Source organism: Salminus brasiliensis, chromosome 9, assembly GCF_030463535.1.
Source record: "Salminus brasiliensis chromosome 9, fSalBra1.hap2, whole genome shotgun sequence".
Classification (NCBI taxonomy): Eukaryota; Metazoa; Chordata; class Actinopteri; order Characiformes; family Bryconidae; genus Salminus; species Salminus brasiliensis.
Window position 1 is genome coordinate 18350919 of NC_132886.1, and position 24610 is coordinate 18375528.

Here is a 24610-nt window from a genome sequence, read left to right on the forward strand (position 1 = left end):
GAGTATTTGTAGAATTGCTTATCTGCTGGAAACACCATGAGCGAGGTCAGCGGTGTTGGCCAGACTGGTTCAAGCTAGCTTAAAGGTTACAGTAACTCTGTACGATTACCACCCTGTACAATTGTGGTAAGCAGAAAACCACTTTAGATTCTACTTTTATCGGCCAAGAACAGAAAGCTGAGGCTGCAGTGGGCACAGGCTCACCAAAACTGGACAGTTAGCACCTTAATTCCTGACAGAAGTACACAAGTAAACATTGAAGTGGGCCTACATTAGTGCCATTTCTAGACTTCTTGTTGTACTGGGGCACATCAAGAATTTAGCTGTACCCATCTACATGGCTAATTATGTTATTAGCTATTAATAATAATAATAATAATTATTAAGATATAATTATTATTATATTATGATTATATTAAATTGTATTTGTAATATTATGGTCACACGCATACACTTTAAAATTTCCTTTGCGGCATAAAACTACATGTGACCTATAGCTAGAACTCATATTTATATTGGATATATCATGACACTGATTTGCAAGCTTGTTATCCATGCCCCTTTTACAATGAATAAAGCCTTTGCTAACATAACTGACACATCTGCTAGTTAAATGAAGGCCTTTGCTTCAGTGGTCTAATAGGTATAGGTGGATTTATTCAAAACACATAGCTGTGAGCTATCATTACCTTGTCTGTTATGTGGCTGATTTAAAAAATATTTACGAATGTCCGTTACTCAGTGCAAACACTGAAACAATCTGGCTCTGACTAAAAGCAGCTGCTCCGGCTTTTGGAAAGATGCTGGAGCATTATGGGAAATATAGTATGGCACCTGTAGTTCTGCTCAGGTTAAAATGCTCAGACTTTTTACCGCAGTGATTTTAACAGGGCACAGCAACATTAGGTCTAATAATGCCTCTGGCCTACAGGTTCCCAAATGTACATAAAATACATCAGTAGAAGTATGTCTTTAAAAATACTCAAGGTCATAGACTCAAGGTCAAATTTTAATAAACTCATTTATGTGGAATAAAGCTGCTGTAAGAACAAACATCTGATTTAATAGCCAGATACATTTTTGGTGGTGTTGTTTATTACAATTTATTCTTAAATGATTTTCATTGGTTTTACAAGGTTTTATTGAAAACAATTTACATTTACTCCTGATTACAGTACCAAAGCACAGCTCTATTCACCTTTAATATTTCTTATGATTTTCAATTTGTTAACAATAGTGCATATATTTTAACAGATTCATTAAAAATGTGAAGCTACAAGCCTGTTTTGAAAATGTTGCGAGTAACTGAGTAAACTGTGACTGTTCCTTTTGGAAATTCCTGTCTTCAGAACTTCCAAATGGCAAATGCTGCTTTTATACTCACATACTCATTCATTCTTTTTCTACTAGAAACTCTAATAGAGATGCTGTTTCTCTAGAGAACTTTCTTCAAACGCAGGTTGATTGTGCTCGGAAGTCCTTTGCTGATCAGTTGGGTCTGGAGCTTACAGAATAAAAGATCAAATTAGAAAATCGGTTTGATTGTGTAACAGCCTTATGTCTACAGTACATTTATAAGACAATAACAAATCATATACTATTTAATAGCTTTTTATAGCCTTTTATAATTAACTTCCTTACTTTCTGTAGCACCAGGTTTTCAATCTCAGCATCAGTCAGATTTCTCCAGGAGGTGAATCTAGCCCGCAGTCCGATCACGTTTTCTAGGAAGATGAGCAGATTGTTTATCTGGGTTTACTGTTGAAGAGGCACTGTCCATTTAATTAGGCTGTAGCTTGTTTAACTGATCTAACTTCATCAGATGTTTTCACTTTTTGGTTTGACAGTGAAGCAAAGATTCTTTAACATGCCTCTTCTAGCATAAGCTTTACAGTACAAAATGAAGAAACTGCATCACCCTACCAATAATCAGTAAACCCTTATTTACTTGCCATTTTCACGTCAATTTCACTAACATCATTTTTACCGTTATATAAATTAGCCATTTTACTATTTTTGTTTTACATCGATTTTTTCTTTAAAATGTTTTCTTATAGATATTAGATGTGGGATTAAGATACAGTACAGTGCAAAATTCATTTCTGGGTTTAAACTAGTATCAGTGTACAGAGCCCCAGGTATTTATACTGTATATGGCCAGACTGCCCAGTGAGCCAGCCTACAAGAGTCATCGTGTCTTAATGACTGGCTGACACTTTCTTTTATTGATAAGAAAGGGTTTGAGAACCTGTTTTCTGTTTTTTGGCCAGAAAGTTAAGTAGGTTTTGGACATTTCTGCTTCTTTCATTTCAGATGTCGCTAGTCGTGTGTGATCTGTAGGGTTTGTGGGTTTCTCTACGGATTATCAATAAATTCATACTGCAATATTATGGTGTTTGGTCTGGCAGAGGGTCTGGGGAGACAGCCCACTCTCGTTTTCTGTAACACAAAGGCCCTAGACTGCGTCATAACAGAATTAGGGTCACTTGGTGTCAAAGGCACAGGTCTTCAGAGTTTAAGTTTTCTTTTAATACATTTACATTTACATTTATGGCATTTAGCAGAAGCTCTTATCCAGAGCGACTTACAAGGTAACTGGTATTACAGAGGAGGGTCAGTGCAGTGTTAGGAGTCTTGCCCAATGACTCTTATTGGTGTAGTGCAGCATAGTCACCCAGACCGGGAATCGAACCCTGGTCTCCCACATGGTGTTATATCTGTTAATATCTGTGTATTAAGCGGATTATAGAAATTCAGTGGCTCCTACCCCTGGTCCTGCTCAGCGGTTTGTCGGAACCAGCATGCACAAGAAAACCAGACCAGTATAAACCAGTCCAGACCATTTTAAGCCTGGCGCACACAAATGTTACAGTCCCAAACGATTTCCTTGTGGGGAAGTTATTTAGGAGTGCCTGGGACTCCTGACGTGAAAGCTACACCCATAGAGCGCTGGAAAACACACGAGTGTCTCTATAATGTGTCACAAAAACTTCCATTACAGGAAGGGCAAAAAGAGAGAGGGGCAGCGAGAGCTCGCTGTAAAAAAAATATATGAGCCGCAATATCTGCGTTTTCCTCACCAGAACTTCATCCATACTTTTCGCGTTAACGTTTTTTTCTGGTGCTTCTCTGCACATATAAACACACCAACGACAAGAACAGCCAGGTGCCACAGGTTCCAGGTCCATGTTTGCATGCCCGTGCAAGATCACGCTGATTAGATGTGGGGTGTGGCAGACCTGACGTTAAGTGTGAGAGGTGCTCCGCTGTTCATATTGGTTATGATTTTGATCTGTCAAATATGTAGATGAACATGAAATGTAAACTTTGTTTCTGCCAGATGTTTGCCAGACCAATACAACTATTCAAAATCCACAATCCATAAAATAATTTCACCAAAAAAAAAAAAAAGAAGAACGCACAGGGAACTAGTTGAGTGCTAACAGCGCCCCTCTGTGGACAGTCTTGCGGGTGCCATCCGGATCCCAGCATGGCGATCACTTAAAATGCATTCGCTGGATAAAATGTCCCTTGTAAATATTCCAGCAGTAAATATTCCCACATCTTCAAAAGACTCTGATGCAGTGGTGGCTCAGTGGTTGGAGCACCAGGCTATTGCTGACAGAGCTGTGGGTTTGATACCTAGGTTTGCTAAGATGTCAATGTTGGGCCCTCGAGCAACGCCCTTAACCCTCTCTGCTCCCCACATGATTCAGCAAAGGCTACACACCGCTCCGGACACGTGTGTGTTCACTGCATGGATGTGTTAAAAGATGAGGCCAAAAAACGTATGTTGTCGTATGTTTTCTTTTTCTCTGTTGCTAAATGAATGTGCAGGTGTACATTTTAGTACTGATTGTACAATATAGATACTTACCAGGAGTGGGCAGTGATGATTCTGTAGCAAGGAAATAAACTGATTAATTACTGGCATAATTATCATCAAAATTATTTTTTGTAGGGACTTAATAAAAGCCACAAATGCTATTTGTTCTTAGTGAACAAATCCCACCTTTATAACAGAAGAAAGGAAGGGTACGGTTGCAGTTCTCGTCAGTCCACTGTCCAGAGTTACTCAGAGATGCAGCAGTACAGTGTTCTATAAAATTCATATTATCTGGCTGTCCAGTTGACCAGTTCTCATAAGTGGAGTTGCTTTTATCTGACCATTGTCTGTTTCTGTAAAGGCCGAGCCAAACTGTGTTACCACTAGATATGCTTAAAATCAGTTGATTCTCTGTTGCATTCCTGATGCTGGCGAGGTCTGTATGATACTGTCTGCAGTGTTGACGAGCATCATAGATGTTCTTATTCAAACTGATCAAAACATAACGGTTACTGGTTTCTAGAAGAGAGAAAAGAAAAACCATTCCAGATGTATTACCTTTCGTGAAGTTTGCATTAAATTATTATTATTAAAGACAGAATGGTTTGATTAAGGATTAAACTCACTGTTGTAGCAAATGAAGTATAGTTTGGAACTGCATGGAAGATCATTCCAAATCCCTGATGCCATTTCTGTGCACATCTCATTCCCAAGATTATTATTAGGCTCATTTTCTATATTATATACACTCTTCCTCCAGTTCCTGTAATCTCTTTCTCCTGGCCCATAGAATGCATCATCATCGAAATACCATCTCCAGCCATTCTCCACATCATCATACAGTCCAATCCACGAAAGGCCGTTGTAACTACCGTTCACAGCAGCAATCAGACTCTTTGAGTCGTTTGCGCTCTCAATGGTGGCCAGATCAGTGTAGATCTGTCTACAGTATGTCTGTGCTTCAGTCCAGGTCATATTCTTATTAACAAAGTAATATTGTTGAGAAAGGCAGGAGGAGATGGTGAGGAGAACTGATGCAGAAATTGAGAGAGAGAGAAAAAAATACGTGGGACTGCATTCTCAAAATAAATCTCAAGAAATTCTTCTTTGGTTCTTATTATTTCTGTTATTTTTTTATTTTTTACTAAATCAGGAATACTTGTTATTCTTGAAAAAAAAACATTTCTTTAGAGCAATTATATTGAGTAATATTAAAAATATGTTAACTGTAGCAAGGTTAACAGATACTTCTAGCATGATAATGCACCATCACAAAGCAACAGTCAGTTAAATCTGGTTTTCCTAACGAGTGAATGAGTTTAGTGTTTTTCAGTGACCTTTTCAGCCACTGGATCCGAATCCAATAGAACCTTTGGGATGTGGTAAAACAGGAGCTTCACTGCATGAAACTGTTCCTAAAATGTTTCCAACATCCAACACTGAAATTTTGAAACTTGGCCATTCCAAGTACTAGTATAGTGTTTTTAAAGTGCTTGGTGAGTGTACAGTCTGGATATTCAACTTGATGCTAAACTCTGCATAATCAGAATCGTATCCCATGTATAAGATTCACAACCCATTCACACAAAATATAGAGTCACTATTATTTAGAGTTCAGTTCAAACTGAAAATGTAATTTATGGTAAGCTGTAAAATGAAATGGAAGGGTTCCATCATGTCAAATCTCTTGATGTTTTGGAAGGCTTTTATTCATTTTCTATTTTTCAATGATCAGCAACATTAAGACCTTAAAAATGGTAATTTTAAAGTCAGTTCTGACAGTATGCTAAAGCAGAATTCAAATATTGTGACTCACTTGAGAACAGGAGAAGAAACATGATTGTTGATCTACGCAAACACATAAAGAGTAAAATGAGCACTGACATTTACACAGCTATAGCCAAATGTAGAAATTCAGTAGAGGGCTAAGAGTTACCAGATGTAGAAATTCAGTAGAGGACTAAGAGTTACCTTCCAATTGTTTTTGACAAGTAAATTGTTTTTGGAATAAGAAAGAAGGTGGACTTCTAATCTTTATACGCAAGATGTCATTTGACTAATGCACCACACAAATGGAATGTTTGAAATGTTGTGGTTACTGGCTCGTAAAGATCCAGATTTTTGTGTAGGATGGTGGCCGGCATTTTAAACAATAGCAGATTGTTGTAGGTTTGGATAAAAAAAAAAAACACAAAACACCTGGAGTGATGCTGGCCTTTCCTGATCCTGCCACCAGCCTTGATATGCCTGCAGGAGGGTGTTCTTCGTAGTATCAAACCACACATATGCACTACCATGTTGGGGAGATGTTTTTTTGGTTTGGGATAAAGAAAAAGATAAAGAGAGCAGAGTAGTACTAAAGGGAAAGAAAAAAAGGGAATGAGGAAGAAGAAGCAAAATGAAACAAGGAAGCAACGGAGGAGTCTCTTAAAAGAGAAGAGAAAATATGAGGGTGGTTAAATACAAAAGCTTTGTTGTTCCTTACAGTGAAGAAACCAGTACAACCACATAGACATTGACAAGAGTAACGAAGAGGACTCAGGAGGATAAATGTAGTAAGAAAACGTGGATTAAGACCACAAAGGGCCCTGTGGATATGGTCATAACAATGGCTCCATCCACAGTGTTCCCAAATACTGTATCTTAACCCCCTCATACAGATAATGACAGACACACATTGTGATGTACATTTTGTAAAAACACAGAAAATCTTACTCCATAATCTTAAAACTACCCAGTCTGTGGGTATTATATTAATTGTGATATACAATAAGAAAAGCCAGGTATGAAATAACCTGGCAAATTTTGAAAAAGATGATTAAAGTTTAAATGTACTTTGTGTGATTTCTCTATCTCTGTGAGTGTGCCCCCCCCAGGTCAAGCTGATTTGGGGAAGCCTAACTGCGGGGTGAGGCTGAAATAGAAGCACACAGTCTTTATAGGTTAACATACTGCCTAATAAAACTAATTTTTGTACCTCCCAATTTCACTTTTTTTTTTATCTTTAAACATTTTACAATAAATAATTTTACTAGCTTTAGCTTGCATTTTGTCATTCTTGATTGATTCTTGATTTTCTTTTTTGTGTGTGTGTGTGTGATTTAAAACCTACACAGATTCAGTCCTGGGAGTGGCCTAACTTGTGAGGCAATTACCCACAGCAAAACATTTCCCTTTAGTGTGTTTTCTTCACATTTACTATTGCGAGTTTAAATTATTATGATGTGAAGACTTTCCTTTAAAGACCATCAGGCTCTTAGTGTAGTCTTTAAGTGCTGACAGTTTTTTTCTGTCACATTTGTCTGTTTTCCTTTTTGACATCATTTATTTCATTTGTTTTTCAGACTGACCTTATTTGCTCTGAACATTTAAAAATACTATGTAGTCTTTCTATATCTTCGAAAAAACTTTAACTATCTTCAAACCAAAAATCATCTAAAGTGCCCTTTTTAATTTTTGTTTTATTTCTCTCTGTTCCTATATTCATAACATTTCAGTCATATAACTATAATAAATATATAATAGGTATATAAGTGAAGTAATGACACACAACTGAAAATCACTCCCCAAAGTCCTCCTCCTGGCCCTCAAGCCTCTCATATAACCCTTCTTTTCAGTCCAACTCCTGTTGGGACTGGCTCCTCATGAAGACCACATGAAAACCAACCCGGACTCCAAGCCAAAAATAGTCCACCTTCCAGTTCTATCTTGGAGTGTGGTCCACAATAGCAAAGTATTTATTTATAATGAAACACTCTGACAAATGCAAACTTAACAACTTTTAAGAGTTTTGTTTTTGTTTAGACAATTTAAACAAAAATGTTATTCACAAAGCTGTCCGGTAAATAAAAACAAATAAGACACATCAGTTTCTTGCATTACACTCCAAATATCATTGTAGAAGAATATGTATAATTGTATTTGGTTACTTAATAACATTCCAGAAATTAATTTGATTGGTTAGTGTGATTCTTTTATACATAAAGCTCTAAGCATAAAGCCACTGACCTAGCCACAAAAGAATTGAACAATATATGACTTAAAGACAAAAATGCAGAGAAAGAGAAATTAGAAAAAAGTATTGCCTTTGACACAAATGAAAAACACAGCTGTTTACAAAGAATGTTGAAAGTCAGATTGCGTTACATTGCAATAACAACAACAAGGCCTTCAACAATACCCTCATCCATGCATCAACTGGTTTCAAATTCTGTTGTTCTTTCAACAGGTTGTAAAAAATGTTTTTTTGGGACTTTTCTTGAGAACGCTTTTCAAGCGCAGCTTGATGCTGCTTGGAAGTCCTTTGTTGATCAATTGTGTCTGGAGCTGACAGAAAATAGGGAGATAAAATTCCGTGTTTCATTGTTTAACCTTAAATCTATAATATGTCAAGTGTATCAGTCTGGGGCAAAGTTAGATTTAATCAAATTAATGACATCTTACCTGCTTCAGTGCTACATTTGCAAATTCTGACTCAGTTAGATCTGTCCGAGAGGTGAATCTAACTCGTATTCTTACCACATTTTCTAAGGAGATGAGAAAAAAATTCTGTTCAGTAGCCTATTTGAATATGTCATCAGAAATATCCACAAGGAGGTTTCTGTGTTATTCATTTTACTCATTGACATATAGAACAGCTTTACTTTGGCTTGGAGATCCGGGTGGTTCTGTAATAATGATAACACATACTTTCTTAAAAATACGTTCACCAGATTTGAGACAGATTAATTCATTAAATGCTATTTGTTCTTAGTAAACAAATCCCACCTTTATAACAGAAGAAAGGAAGGGTACGGTTGCAGTTCTCGTCAGTCCACTGTCCAGAGTTACTCAGAGATGCAGCAGTACAGTGTTCTATAGAATTCATATTATCTGGCTGTCCAGTTGACCAGTTCTCATAAGTGGAGTTGCTTTTATCTGACCATTGTCTGTTCCTGTAAAGACCAAGCCAAACTGTGTTACCACTAGATATGCTTAAAATCAGTTGATTCTCTGTTGCATTCCTGATGCTGGCGAGGTCTGTATGATACTGTCTGCAGTGTTGACGAGCATCAGAGATGTTCTTACTCGAACTGATCAAAACATAACGGTTACTGGTTTCTAGAAGAGAGAAAAGCATAACCATTTAAAATGTGTTACCTTTTCGTGAGGTTTGCATTAAATTATCAAATCAAAGACAGAATGGTTTGATTAAGGATTAAACTCACTGTTGTAGCAAATGAAGTATAGTTTGGAACTGCATGGAAGATCATTCCAAATCCCTGATTCCATTTCTGTGCACATCTCATTCCCAAGATAATTATTAGGCTCAGTACTTTTAGTCTTCCTCCAGTTCCTGTAATCTCTTTCTCCTGGCCCATAGAAGGCATCATCATCGAAATACCATTTCCAGCCATTCTCCACATCATCATACAGTCCAATCCACGAAAGGCCGTTGTAACTACCGTTCACAGCAGCAATCAGACTCTTTGAGTCGTTTGTGCTCTCAATGGTGGCCAGATCAGTGTAGATCTGTCTGCAGTATGTCTGTGCTTCAGTCCAGGTCATATTCTTATTAACAAAGTAATATTGTCGAGAAAGGCAGGAGGAGATGGTGAGCAAAGCTGCAGGTGACACAGACATTAAAACAAAGACATCATCCCAAATCTGACCAACAACAGCAACATCAGCAAGACAGACCTTAATGTGAATGTCAGTTATTAAAACCAGATCTGAAAATGTATTAAAGCATATCATCGTTATCCAATGAAAAACATCTCCAAAATAGTGACTTCATTTAGAGCATTTCTATTGGTTGGTCTGTGCATCCAGAATTATTGACACAGAGCAGCTACAGGGGTCAAACCACAGAAAAAAAAAAAACTAAAAATGGGCGAAAATTGAGCCAGCTTGTAGGAGACAGATAATAAAAATAATAGTTAATAACATATTGTGACCATGTACAAGAAAACTAAAACATAGATTAAGACTCACTTGAGAGCTTGAGAAGAAACATGATTGTTGATCTACACAAACACACAAAGAGAGAAACAAACACTGACATTTACACATCTGTATTATTTGTGTTGCAACTTAGATCTAAATGTCTAGTTTGTCACATCAGCAGCACTACATTGCTATTTCACTAAATGTATCATAGGAAGTCAAAGAAATAAACTAGCTAACCAGAAAAATGTTGACAAATTTTGATCATTTGTGATCAAGTCATGCACTGACACGCACTTCCAAGTTTAAAAGCCAGCTGACTGCTATTCATCTTCATTATACATAACTTATTAATAGAAAGACAATAAATGAGTGTTTAAGTGACTGGCTTTGAATGTTTAAATGCAAAAATCAATACGTGGGTCAGGGGTTTTCTTTGGAAACAAAATTAATTATATAAGGTCATCGGACACTCTCATAAGTCAATACGCTACTGAGATACTGATCTACACTGGACAAATGAAGGACCTTTAAAATGATGATAAGTAAGACAAGGTAAATAAATACATCTTCCACTGTTCTTTCACTAGCTCAGCCTCTGCTAGTGCTTACAGTCCTGATGAGCTGGACCTGGACAGCCTCGGCTCAAAGCTAAGAATTCATGTCTCCAGAATGAAATGGTATGGAAGCAGTCTATTTGTCTTGAGTGGCACATTCACTGCAGTCAGCTACTCAGAGACTCTAATAATGGATTTAGGCCAAATGGCAACCAAGGCACCAAGCTGGGTCAAACACCACCAGAGGTTCCATACGCTTCCCATGGCCTCCACCTCAACCTACCTGTTTTAAAGCTGCTCTTGCCGCCAACCATCCAGTAGTAATGCTTTAATTTTTTCTTGGCTGAGAAGCTCAATGGCAAAGAAGATGGCTTGTGGAGTGTGATGTGCTATCATAGGAATCTGGTTTTTAACTGGAGCAGCTTTTCTCCAGAACCCACATCCCACTTCCCAAACCAAAAGAGGACTGTCAGTGATGCTACCATCTAAAATGATTACTGGTTTACAATTCATTTGCAAAACAAATGAAATACAATACGCAGATACGTAGATCTAGTTTCCTTCGCCCTCTGGTTCTTGAAAAATCTTTTGTATGTAGTTTTATAAAGAACCTTTTAAAAAGGGTTCCTCTACTGTTCAGTCAAAGATCTTTGTTCAGATGAGTATGTAAGTAATAATCATGAATGAAATTAGGTGGTCTGCCGGTGGAACTGACCATCCATGTGTATATTGTGTCTCTTAAAGCAGACTCATTTGATATGGATCTGTGTTTAAGGAACATGGTCACCTGATGATGACTGCCATGGCATGATCATACACAATAAAATCATGGTCTGAATTAAAATGCATGCCTTATGTCATGTTAAATCACTCTGTGTCTTATGAAGCATGCTTTCAGTAATACTGTCATTGATTGGGAATGTACATTGGTTTCTAAGGTGTACCGTAATCCTACACACACAGTTACATAGTGAATTAAACTCATTTTGGCAACATTTGCTTAGTTTACTCGTTTTAGTTCTGTCTTCTCAGTGACTCTAGATAAGATTGTGTTGATGTGTTGCCGGATGGTTTGTTATTTTTTGTAGTTAAGAAACATAGATTAGAATAAAGAGTTTCAGTTTTAGACAACAGAATAAATGGCAACAAAACTGCATCTCTTTACTGAACATGTGTCACAAAATACATACATTCTTCTAATGGTGACATTCTGTATAAAGCTTTACATTTTATTACAATGTGGCCATTCTTATTTACATGGTTTTATATATAAATTGCTGCATGCAGACATGTGTCTTTTGTGCCATAAACTGTACAGAACAAGTCTGCACCCATAGATCTGTTCACAATTGAGAAGACAATGTAAATAAGAGTAATGGTGTAATATATTACATATAATATAATGTATTTAGTACACTCTGGCTTTGGTGACTCAGTTTGCTAAAATATAAATATTTTACATTGTTTCATGGTGCTTAATTAGTTTTAAACCTCATCTTCAAGAGGGAGCATTTGTGCTCCTAGTGCACAAATGCAGTCCCTGCTTTTAGTGCACACAACACACTTTAACTACATAGCCATTTTTCACTGTAAGTAACTATAGTAACTATAGCATAGCAACCACTGAGTAACTGCTTAGAAACAGCTTCACACCCATTTGGAATATCACACCAATCACCTAGCAACACCATTTCTCTTCAGAAAGTGTTTGTTTTTATAACAACATTACTGGTGAATAAACAAACTAATAAATAAAGACCTTCAGAAGGGTTTTTAGTTGTTATATGTTTCATTATTTATAATTAAAAGGATCATTTACATTTATCCAAATTTTGTAGTCAGCACAATAAAACTAAAGATCATCTGTTCCAAAGTGTGTCTATTCACAACAACTAAATGACCATTCTTAGTGCCATGGGCCAAAAACTAAGAGGCAGGGCTTCTTCTGTTACTTCTGACAGACACAATGCTGGAAAAAGATCTGAGAGTGTCCTAATGAATAGGCTTTTGAACAATGGCAAAGAAGATGGCTTGTGGAGTGTGATGTGCTATCATAGGAATCTGGTTCTTAGCTGGAGCAGCTTTTCTCCAGAACCCACATCTCACTTCTCAAACCAAAAGAGCACTGGCAGTGACGCTACCATCTAAAATTATTACTGGTTTGCAATTCATTTGCAAAACAAATTAAATACAATACGCAGATACATCTAGTTTCCTTCGCCCTCTGGTTATTGAAAAACCTTTTGTATGTAGTTTTATAAAGAACCTTTTAAAAAGGGTTCCTCTACTGTTCAGTCAAAGATCTTTGTTCAGATGAGTATGTAAGTAATAATCATGAATGAAATTAGGTGGTCTGCCAGTGGAACTGACCATCCATGTGTATATTGTGTCTCTTAAAGCAGACTCATTTGATATGGATCTGTGTTTAAAGAACATGGTCACCTGATGATGACTGCCATGGCATGATCATACACAATAAAATCATGGTCTGAATTAAAATGCATGCCTTATGTCATGTTAAATCACTCTGTGTCTTATGAAGCATGCTTTCAGTAATACTGTCATTGATTGGGAATGTACATTGGTTTCTAAGGTGTACCGTAATCCTACACACACAGTTACATAGTGAATTAAACTCATTTTGGCAACATTTGCTTAGTTTACTCGTTTTAGTTCTGTCTTCTCAGTGACTCTAGATAAGATTGTGTTGATGTGTTGCCGGATGGTTTGTTATTTTTTGTAGTTAAGAAACATAGATTAGAATAAAGAGTTTCAGTTTTAGACAACAGAATAAATGGCAACAAAACTGCATCTCTTTACTGAACATGTGTCAGAAAATACATACATTCTTCTAATGGTGACATTCTGTATAAAGCTTTACATTTTATTACAATGTGGCCATTCTTATTTACATGGTTTTATATATAAATTGCTGCATGCAGACATGTGTCTTTTGTGCCATAAACTGTACAGAACAAGTCTGCACCCCATAGATCTGTTCACAATTGAGGAGACAATGTAAATAAGAGTAATGGTGTAATATATTAAATATAATATAATGTATTTAGTACACTCTGGCTTTGGTGACTCAGTTTGCTAAGATATAAATATTTTACATTGTTTCATGGTGTTTAATTAGTTTTAAACCTCATCTTCAAGAGGGAGCATTTATGCTCCTAGTGCACAAATGCGGTCCCTGCTTTTAGTGCACACAACACACTTTAACTACATAGCCATTTTTCACTGTAAGTAACTATAGTAACTATAGCATAGCAACCACTGAGTAACTGCTTAGAAACAGCTTCACACCCATTTGGAATATCACACCAATCACCTAGCAACACCATTTCTCTTCAGAAAGTGTTTGTTTTTATAACAACATTACTGGTGAATAAACAAACTAATAAATAAAGACCTTCAGAAGGGTTTTTAGTTGTTATATGTTTCATTATTTATAATTAAAAGGATCATTTACATTTATCCAAATTTTGTAGTCAGCACAATAAAACTAAAGATCATCTGTTCCAAAGTGTGTCTATTCACAACAACTAAATGACCATTCTTAGTGCCATGGGCCAAAAACTAAGAGGCAGGGCTTCTTCTGTTACTTCTGACAGACACAATGCTGGAAAAAGATCTGAGAGTGTCCTAATGAATAGGCTTTTGAACAAAAAACAGTCAAATGACATTAAAGTTATCCAACAGCTTTTAGAAATGTTAAACTTACATAGTGATGTTAAACTGAGGTATTCCTGGAGCTGCATCTAGTGTGGGGAGGGTGAGGTAACCCAACACAAAGACAAGACAGGCTGGAATGAAACTGCAGAGGGAGAGAAAGGGAAAATACATGAACGTTCTGCCTTTGACACAAGAGACAGACACCAGCAAATGTCATGTCCAATTGCAGGAGCAGCAGTGTTGAAAGCAGCAACAGATGCTTCAACTGTAGCAGCCACATACAGGTTTAGGCGTTTTAAGATTTTCTCTCAAAAATATCTGTAAATTGCAGATCAGATTCTTTTCCCTTCTCAAAACAGATGCTTTCAAACAGCTTAGTTCATCCTGGTTGTTCATTGACTGTAAAGTACTGTACACATTCTGTTTAAATGTTTGGAGACGTCTACTGAGAACACTTAAATGCAACTTCATGGTGCTCTGGGGTCCTTTATTGATGAATTTCATCTGGAGCATTAGACTTGATGTTACACTATGAGAAACAATTTGTTGTGTTTGCATTAGTCTGGGTTGGCAGTTGTGGTCTACCTGCTGAAGTCTTAAAAGCAGAAGTCACAGGCTGTGGTACCACCTGTGGTAAACAAATGACTTAATCTGAAAAACATATTTCCTGTAAGCCTGCAACTATTGAGTTAATGCAAATAACTGATAAATAAGTAATACTGTACATACAGAATATGCTTTAGAAAGTACAGGACATTCATACAGTTCTGTTTAATATCACTGTTTGTGTTTCAATGTTGACATGCAGTATAAGGCATTACATTTCATGACAATATGATAACTGTAACAGCTGTCACACTTTGTTTACAGGGCTTGAACTGTTATTAGCTAAAGCCTTAATGTTGAGCAATGATGGGGCCGATGATAAACAAATGGAAGGAAGCAAGGAGGCAGGAAAGGAAAGTGAAGAGAGACAGTGCCAGGTTGACAAGCAACAAAAAAAATGGTGATGGAGAGAAAGAGAGGATAGCATTCTCCTCCATATTAAGATCCCTCAAATATTAATAGTGCACGAAGAAAGGAAGTTAAAAGAAAACTAAAGGTTACATGATCTATTTTCACAATGAAAGAATCCAGTAGAGTTAGATAGACTGAAATGTTGGAGGAAATTCAAATTGATGGGTTCTCCCTAGTGTTGGATCTGAATAATCAATGAAGAGAGTACTGATAGTGATACCATCATTTTATGATTGTTTTTGGAGGTTTGACCAACACTGGAGAAATTATCCTGAATACAATATGTTAACACAATCATTGTATTCTATGTGCTAGTTTTGGCAAGAATGTGTTGATATAACTTTTCAAAGGAGCTGCATGCAAAAGAGTTTTTACTCACAGATGACTTTAACCAGGGTCTCAGACCTTAATTAGCTTAGGCTGTGACTTGTTCATATTTTTAGGAAAGGCCAGGTGGTGCACATTTTAAAGCTTTATAAATATTTTGACTTCTCAAACCACAAACCATTTTGACTTCTCAAACCAGTCAGTCCCAAAAAATCAGTAGCCAGGGGTAGTAGCTGACTAGCACTCTATAGCACATTAAAAATAGCTGATGCTTACAAAGCAGGTGAGGGCTATAAGATAGCCATATGTTTTCTGTTGGCCATTTCCAGTTTTAATCATGGTGGACCCTATGCAATAGTGCTCTATATATCATGATTTGGATTTTCGCATGTAGGGGATAGTCAATAGGGCACAGATCCAGACACTCCGCCGTTGGAACTAAATACAAATATTTGTATTTATATTTTTTAATGGCTCTGTGCAATCTTAGGATCCGTCAGTGTTCCCATCTGTTATTTACGGCACTATTGTAACACTAGCTAATGTTTCTGACTTGCATTAAAGGTAATGTTAACATTAAAGCCAAACTGGAACTATTTATGTAATAATAATAATTTTACATAATATTTCATTAAAAACTGGGGCAGGGAGAGCAGGTGATTTAAATGTAAGAGCGAAAAGGAGCAAATAATGAATAGTGAATAGTGACATTACAACAAAATTAGGGAACAAAGTCTGGTCTTCATATAATATTGCATGGATTTATTTTTGTTTCAACAGACCAAAAATGTTGGCACCTCTGCATCTGCACCACTTCTCACGGATTACTGTTGCAGTTACAGATACTGTTGCAGGGGGGCGACAGAGAGGGGGGAGAAAGAGGCCCTGTCCCATTACTCGCACACTTCGTTTGTGCGTGCCCGCTAGGTGTGCAAGGCTGTAGGGTGTCCCATTTCCCCAATTACCCTATTAAGGGTGCTCAGCAGTGTCCCCTGTGAGCACATGTTGTGGCCTTTTCGTACGTCTTCATCAGATCACACTCCGTGGAGGCAATGATCCGTGTTCCACTGCAGTGTTCAATGTATAAGCAGCAGTGTTGCATACTGGTGGAGGGACGTGTGGTGTTCTGCTCTAATCTCTTCGATGCCTTGAACGTTCACACCACTTTTACCTGCCCCTTGACAACTGCAAGTGCACTTCCAGGAGGGGAATTAGCTCGCCACCTTGTGGTCATTTTATGTCTACCTACGTTTTCTACTGCTTCAGTATACTGTACCACCCCCCACCCCCTCCCTCCCTCAGGCCAAAGGATAAGTAAAGTACTTACCTCCTGTGGATTTAAAGCTCACATCAAAAGCGCAGGTGCGTCACAGACAAGTACAGATCAAAAACTGTGAGTGTGAGCAGGGAATGACAACAGCAGAGCAAAAAGTCAGAAACTGGGACTGAAGTCTTTGGAAGGTAAGTGGCACATTTTAAACCGTGTGAATGTCTCCCATAAGTGCTTTATCAGCGGTACACTATCTATCAAAACTGCTCTTGACATAATGCTCAAATGAGAACAGCTCGCTGTGCTACTCATCAGATTTACGCATTCTGGTGCTTAAGCCACTTTCTACACCATATGACGGACCTATCAGTGATAAACAGTGGTTCAGTCCTGTTAGCTGAATGAGAGGGGGAGAGAGGGGATGGCTCTATACTAAGTCTCCATAAGCTGCTTTCTAGCACTTCAGGCCCTGGGGTTCAAGCTGCCTGCTGTTGCTTTGACTGATTCATTCAGTGGGCTAGTGATTATCTGTTGCTCCGCCACACTGGTCAGTCTTGGCTGAATTGTGAGAATGTTACTATCATCATAATTTGAAAATACAGTATATGGAGATATAGAGGCCTCACAGATAACGCACTAAGGCATACTAAACGACTACAGTGCTGTGTGTGTGTGAGATGGCCCAGTTTTCAGTCCAGTGTGTGCCAAGCAGGAGTGTCCTAAAGCCCAGAGCCGAGGATAAAGCTGCTACAAAGCTGCTGTAGAGGAGCTCAGTATTACCATTAGAGTGAAGAATGGTTGCAACCTAGACTAGGCGTGTTTTGGTTTTACTGTAAAGTGCAATTCATTATAAATGTATTATACAAAGGTCAAAATTTGATGGCAAAAATAAAGGTTTTTGTATTATGTTTGCACGTGTCAGAGTTTAATGATGGGGATACACAGATACTGTATTTACAGTATTATGAACAGTAGCCATTGTACTATGAACAGCAGCCACTGTAATTATAAGGGTATGAACAGTATTTATTGTACTATGAATAGTTGCCACTTTATTTACAGTAGTGTGAACAGTAACTGCTTTATTTACAGTAGTATGAGCAGTATCCACTTTATTTACAGTAGTGTGAACAGTAACTGCTTTATTTACAGTAGTATGAGCAGTATCCACTTTATTTACAGTAGTGTGAACAGTATCCACTTTATTTACAGTAGTGTGAACAGTAACTGCTTTATTTTCAGTAGTATAACCAGTATCCACTTTATTTACAGTAGTGTGAACAGCAACTGCTTTATGTCCAGTAGTATGAACAGTATTCACTTTATTTACAGTAGTGTGAACAGTAACTGCTTTATTTACAGTAGTATAACCAGTATCCACTTTATTTACAGTAGTATAACCAGTATCCACTTTATTTACATTTGTGTGAACAGTATCCACTTTATTTACAGTAGTGTGAACAGCAACTGCTTTATTTACCGTAGTATAACCAGTATCCACTTTATTTACAGTAGTGTGAACAGTAACTGCTTTATTTACAGTAGTGTGAACAGTATCCACTTTATTTACAGTAGTGTGAACAGCAACTGCTTTATGTCCAGTAGTATGAACAGTATCCACTTTATTTACAGTAGTATGAACAGTAACTGCTTTATTTCCAGTAGTATTAACAGTATCCACTTTATTTACAGTAGTGTGAACAGCAACTGCTTTATTTACAGTAGTATGAACAGTATTCACTTTATTTACAGTAGTATGAACAATATCCACTTTATTCACAGTAGTGTGAACAGCAACTGCTTTATTTACAGTAGTATGAACAGTATCCACTTTATTTACAGTAGTATGAACAGTAACTGCTTTATTTCCAGTAGTATAACCAGTATCCACTTTATTTAGAGTAGTGTGAACAGTAACTGCTTTATTCCCAGTAGTATGAACAGTATCCACTTTATTTACAGTAGTATGAACAGTAACTGCTTTATTTACAGTAGTATAACCAGTATCCACTTTATTTACAGTAGTATGAACAGTAACTGCTTTATTTACAGTAGTATAACCAGTATCCACTTTATTTACAGTAGTGTGAGCAGTAGCCATTTATAGTAGTATGAACAGTAAGTTTTATTTACAGTAGTATGAACAGTGGCCTCTGTATTTACAGTAGTATGAACAGTATTCACTTTATTTACAGTAGTGTGAACAGTAACTGCTTTATTTACAGTAGTATAACCAGTATCCACTTTATTTACAGTAGTATGAACAGTATCCACTTTATTTACAGTAGTATGAACAGTAACTGCTTTATTTCCAGTAGTATAACCAGTATCCACTTTATTTAGAGTAGTGTGAACAGTAACTGCTTTATTTCCAGTAGTATGAACAGTATCCACTTTATTTACAGTAGTATGAACAGTAACTGCTTTATTTACAGTAGTATAACCAGTATCCACTTTATTTAGAGTAGTGTGAACAGTAACTGCTTTATTCCCAGTAGTATGAACAGTATCCACTTTATTTACAGTAGTATGATCAGTAACTGCTTTATTTACAGTAGTGTGAACAGTAACTGCTTTATTTTCAGTAGTATAACCAGTATCCACTTTATTTACAGTAGTGTGAACAGCAACTGCTTTATGTCCAGTAGTATGAACAGTATCCATTTTATTAACAGTAGTGTGAACAGCAACCGCTTTATTTACAGTAGTATGAACAGTATCCACTTTATTTACAGTAGTGTGAACAATATCCACTTTATTTACAGTAGTGTGAACAGTAACTGCTTTATTTACAGTAGTGTGAGCTGTAACTGCTTTATTTACAGTAGTGTGAGCTGTAACCACTTTATTTACAGTAGTGTGAACAATATCCACTTTATTTACAGTAGTATGAACAGTAACTGCTTTATTTACAGTAGTGTGAGCTGTATCCACTTTATTTACAGTAGTGTGAACAATATCCACTTTATTTACAGTAGTATGAACAGTATCCACTTTATTTACAGTAGTGTGAACAATATCCACTTTATTTACAGTAGTATGAACAGTATCCATTTTATTTACAGTAGTGTGAACAGTAACTGCTTTATGTCAAGTAGTATGAACAGTATCCACTTTATTTACAGTAGTATGAGCAGTAGCCATTTATAGTAGTATGAACAGTAACAGTTTTATTTACAGTAGTATGAACAGTGGCCTCTGTATTTACAGTAGTATGAACAGTAACAGTTTTATTTACAGTAGTATGAGCAGTATCCATTTATAGTAGTATGAACAGTAACAGTTTTATTTACAGTAGTATGAACAGTGGCCTCTGAATTTACAGTAGTATGAACAGTAACAGTTTTATTTACAGTAGTATGAACAGTATCCACTTTATTTACAGTAGTATGAACAGTAACTGCTTTATTTACAGTAGTGTGAGCTGTATCCACTTTATTTACAGTAGTGTGAACAATATCCACTTTATTTACAGTAGTATGAACAGTATCCACTTTATTTACAGTAGTGTGAACAATATCCACTTTATTTACAGTAGTATGAACAGTATCCACTTTATTTACAGTAGTGTAAACAGTAACTGCTTTATGTCCAGTAGTATAAACAGTATCCACTTTATTTACAGTAGTATGAGCAGTAGCCATTTATAGTAGTATGAACAGTAACAGTTTTATTTACAGTAGTATGAACAGTGGCCTCTGTATTTACAGTAGTATGAACAGTAAAAGTTTTATTTACAGAAGTATGAACAGTGGCCTCTGTATTTACAGTAGTATGAACAGTAAAAGTTTTATTTACAGTAGTATGAACAGTGGCCTCTGTATTTACAGTAGTATGAACAGTAAAAGTTTTATTTACAGTAGTATGAGCAGTAGCCATTTATAGTAGTATGAACAGTAACAGTTTTATTTACAGTAGTATGAACAGTGGCCTCTGTATTTACAGTAGTATGAACAGTAACAGTTTTATTTACAGTAGTATGAACAGTGGCCTCTGTATTTACAGTAGTATGAACAGTAAAAGTTTTATTTACAGTAGTATGAGCAGTAGCCATTTATAGTAGTATGAACAGTAACAGTTTTATTTACAGTAGTATGAGCAGTAGCCATTTATAGTAGTATGAACAGTAACAGTTTTATTTACAGTAGTATGAACAGTGGCCATTTTATTTACCGTCTAAAATGGCTGATGAACATTGAACTGTTGGCTCTTGGTCTACGTCTATATTTGCATCCTTGCTACTCAGCTCGACAGGCCAGAAACAATTCTCTGATTTAACTCCGTTCTCCTCTCCACACTTCTTTGGCCTTGCAGTTCTAGCTCGTAAAGCAAACAGCCATGCTGTCTTCGGTAAAGATAAACAGAAACATTTATTTTAAATAACACACATTCCTACTATCAACTCTTTTAGATTGTACAGCTGATAACAGTAACTTTTTTCACGCAGTATTTTCACATTTATAGCTCAAAGGGTTTCACTCAGTATTCCAGCCACATTTCTCTGCCACTAAATCTCTAATCACCTTTGTTTTACTGAGTGGTCGTCTTCCCTCTCTTCCCCAGGTGATGACGGACGCCGTGTTTGTGCAGCGCGCTCACGCTTCGGTGGCGTCCAGCGCGGAGTCTCTGCTGGAGGACGCTGCGCATGCTCAGGCTCAGTGTCGTGCGCGGGGGGTCGAGCTGAGCACTGCTGCAGAGGAGCTGCGCGAAGAAGCGCAGAGTCTGCGCGAGCGCTGCCAGCACGCGCAACTACACATGGCCCGACTGCGCATGCGCTTAGGGGAACTGACCGATACCAAGCACGCGTATGAGGCCCGCGAGAGACAAGTGCGCAAACTGAGCAAACAGCTGTAAGAGAGAGGGGGGGGGGGGTGTTGATGAGGAGGGGATGAGCTGAGATAAACTAAACAATGAGGTTAGAAAATGTAGAAGAGCAGGAGCTGTCATCGTGTTTCAGGTGTAAAGGAAGACAGAGATGAATAAAGAGAACACATTTAAGTGCTATCAAAGTTTTCTTTTGTCTTTCTGTTGGAAATGCAAGCTTCCTGCTTTCCCATGTAAAGCAACAGTATATAGCATTTTACCTTAAAAGAACTGGCAACTGCTCAGGAAAATGACACGGGGAGGGGTTGGGGGGGTGGGGGACAAAATAGGATTTGTCATCACTGCAGTGAATTACACCTTCTATCTGTAGGCAGAGCCCATAAGCAAAAAAATACCAAATCGCACATATCAATTCTTACATAATGCTGCTTTAAAGAATCTAATTTTCTTGCCTTGTCCACTTCACCAAAGCTACATGGGACTGTATAGTAATACTGTAAGGTTTAGACTACATACTAATCCTAATAATGATAGGCTGTTACTATGCCAACATATGTTACAGGAAGTTTTCCCGGAGTGGCAATGATAGAGACACTATTCTCCCCTTTACAATCAGTGGAACATCACAATGATTTTTAAGCTGCTGTTTCAAGGGACAAGTTCTGCATAATGTTGCTTTAAGGTCCAAACGGCCGAGGTGAAAAATCTTGCAGGTTAAAGTCATTATTTCCCTTCATTATTATTCCCCGTCATTATTGCGTCATTGCAAGCAGCCACAAAGCATGATTAGGTTCCCACTCTTTTTAGGGAAACATTTTCCAGGTCTTTCCAGGACATTTTCCAGGCATGCCTGTCAACACTGAGATTTGAAATGAGGGACATTTTCCAGCGCCCTACCCTGGACTGCCCCTATGTCACTGTCCACATACAGGGGCAGGGTACACACCGTGAATCCTAAAATTACCCCCTGGCCACCAATTGTTCTGAAATATAAGTGCATTGTATTGTGTTAACTAGTTCTCACAGTTAGGTGGTCAGAATTGGATACCTGGTTAATGGTGAAATGCTGCTAACATCCCTGCATTTTTTAACATGAAATAATGTGCTTAGAAGTATTTCTTGAACAAGGATATTCCTTATTACATAAATGTTTTACTTGAATGGAGGTACTTACGCTTTCTCATGCAAGCTCACATAGTATTCTCCTTTGATGCATTACATACTGCCAGCTGCTTTCCAGGAGGGTAATGCAGTAAACACACTGCAAAGGTAAAGCCAAGTTTGTATTCATTTATTACAGATGTTAAAATTTGGAGGATTGACAGGTATCTTTTCATGACTTCTATACGTGTACAGTGTAGCCTACACACAATGAGCAAATTTAAAGCCTCTCAGTATAAATAGGTTTTACACACATGGCTACTGAATGTACTAATCAACACCCAGTACTATATCCAAATATTTCCCATTGGATGCAATGGAGAAAAGAAACTAATTATGATTAACAAAGAAAGCTTGCCAATGTGCAGCACGTGTGTTAAGCAGTGTCCAATTCATCAATGTCAAATATTATTATTGTTAATAATGTGAAGTACTAATAATGTATCCAATTTTAACATTAAACACTGTAGGAGATTATGCCATTGTAATATCTGTCCAAAAGACAGTGCAGCATTACAAACTTCAAGAAATATATTTAGACAGTCAGTAGCTAAAATATGTCAGTGTCAGTGTCAGTCAATCTCAGTGGCTCAACAGGTCAACTTTTCCAGGATTTAAGTTTTAGGAATTTAATTTAATTTTAATTTATTTTATTTTTTGTAAGCAATTTCAGGACACAGACACTCTGCACTGGAAGAGAGAATCCAGGGATGTTCACAGACATGCCAGACTATAAAAGTTAAACTGGAGATACTAAATTATTAATTAAAATGCATCCTTCAAACTTACATCAAAAAGTTGGTTTAATTGTAATCTGGGAAAGCTGAAAAGCAGTGAAATGTTAAATATGTAACAATAAGTGCTGATGTATCTATTTGTACAAACAAAAGCTTGCTGGTCATTCTGCATCGTTTCTGGGCAGTAGCAGCCACAGACACTCAAGGGCATATTTTGCTGTTTGAGCAATAAATGTCTAGCAGTATGCCACTCCAATTATGTGCAAAATGACAGGACCTTTTTAATTAATTCTAAAAATTGGAAAGCTACATTTGTCCTTGAGGGAATCCACTTGTTCAGCTTTATGAACAAGAATGAGAGGCTACAATCACTGAACCATTGACTTGATATAGTTGCACTCAGAAGTTTGCATATACTCATTGTGGACCTGGCTGTAATGGAAATATTCAATGATTTCTTTAAACTGGTAGTTCTTCTAAAGCTGAATAAGTGTACAGCATACATCTTTCACCCATTACCCCATCAGTCAAATCATGTCCTTTTGGCCATAACAATAGTTTTGCACTGTGCTACAACTGACTGGTTGTAGTTGCTTATTTATACATGCAGCAAACCCCTGTCACATGACATCTGAAACATCCCAGGCCAGGTTCATTCCAAACCAGTGGTGGTCATAATATTCTGATACATTTAGTTTGCTTGAGTAAATGTGCTGGGATCAAAATAACTGAGGCAAGATGGGCAAGTTACACATTTAAAACAAAGTGTAATCCAATAAGTAAACTGCAATTAAGAGTTGGTAATTTAATTTAATTTAATTTAATTTAAAAAATCAGTGCAGAATGAACTTAACTAACAATACAATGTATAGCCATTTGGAGACGTGATATATTGCCCGGAGGAATGGGGTGGAAAACGACAAAGATAAACATAAATCAGATTATTTTATTGAACATATATAAAGGAAGATTCTGTTGGTAATAAGGACATAAATAGACAGAGCAGAGCCTGTCTTTGTGTGGAGAAGGACACAGCAGGAAGGACACTGTGTCTTTGAGTACTTTACTGCTGTGGACAGCAGCATGGTTTTGGCACCTAGCCCACCCCAGACAGGTCTTATCATAGGCCTATGGGTAGATTTATGTCCCTGTCAACCCAAGCTGTGCTGTTTCACATACACACACACACATTTCTGTAGTCCTTGTGTGTCTAAGAAACTCCTACTACAAACGACATACCTAAAGTACTGCTGCTTAATCTCCTAAACACACACATGTGGCCAAGCAT

The 24610-nt window shown here is 37.2% G+C and overlaps 1 protein-coding gene and 1 long non-coding RNA gene across 2 annotated transcripts; both read right to left on the reverse strand.

Annotated features, from left to right (window-relative positions):
* Window positions 1-1056: 1056 nt before the first annotated feature.
* LOC140562196 (uncharacterized) lies at window positions 1057-3177 on the reverse strand. Its single transcript, XR_011980127.1, has 3 exons — window positions 3081-3177; window positions 1642-1724; window positions 1057-1504 (listed from the first exon to the last, which is right to left on the reverse strand). It is a non-coding gene; the product is annotated as an uncharacterized lncRNA (long non-coding RNA).
* A 3546-nt stretch (window positions 3178-6723) lies between these two features.
* LOC140562717 (macrophage mannose receptor 1-like) lies at window positions 6724-9373 on the reverse strand. Its single transcript, XM_072688576.1, has 3 exons — window positions 9034-9373; window positions 8594-8926; window positions 6724-6740 (listed from the first exon to the last, which is right to left on the reverse strand). Exons 1-3 carry the CDS (start codon window positions 9371-9373, stop codon window positions 6724-6726), a joined length of 690 nt encoding a protein of 229 aa, XP_072544677.1.
* Window positions 9374-24610: the final 15237 nt, after the last annotated feature.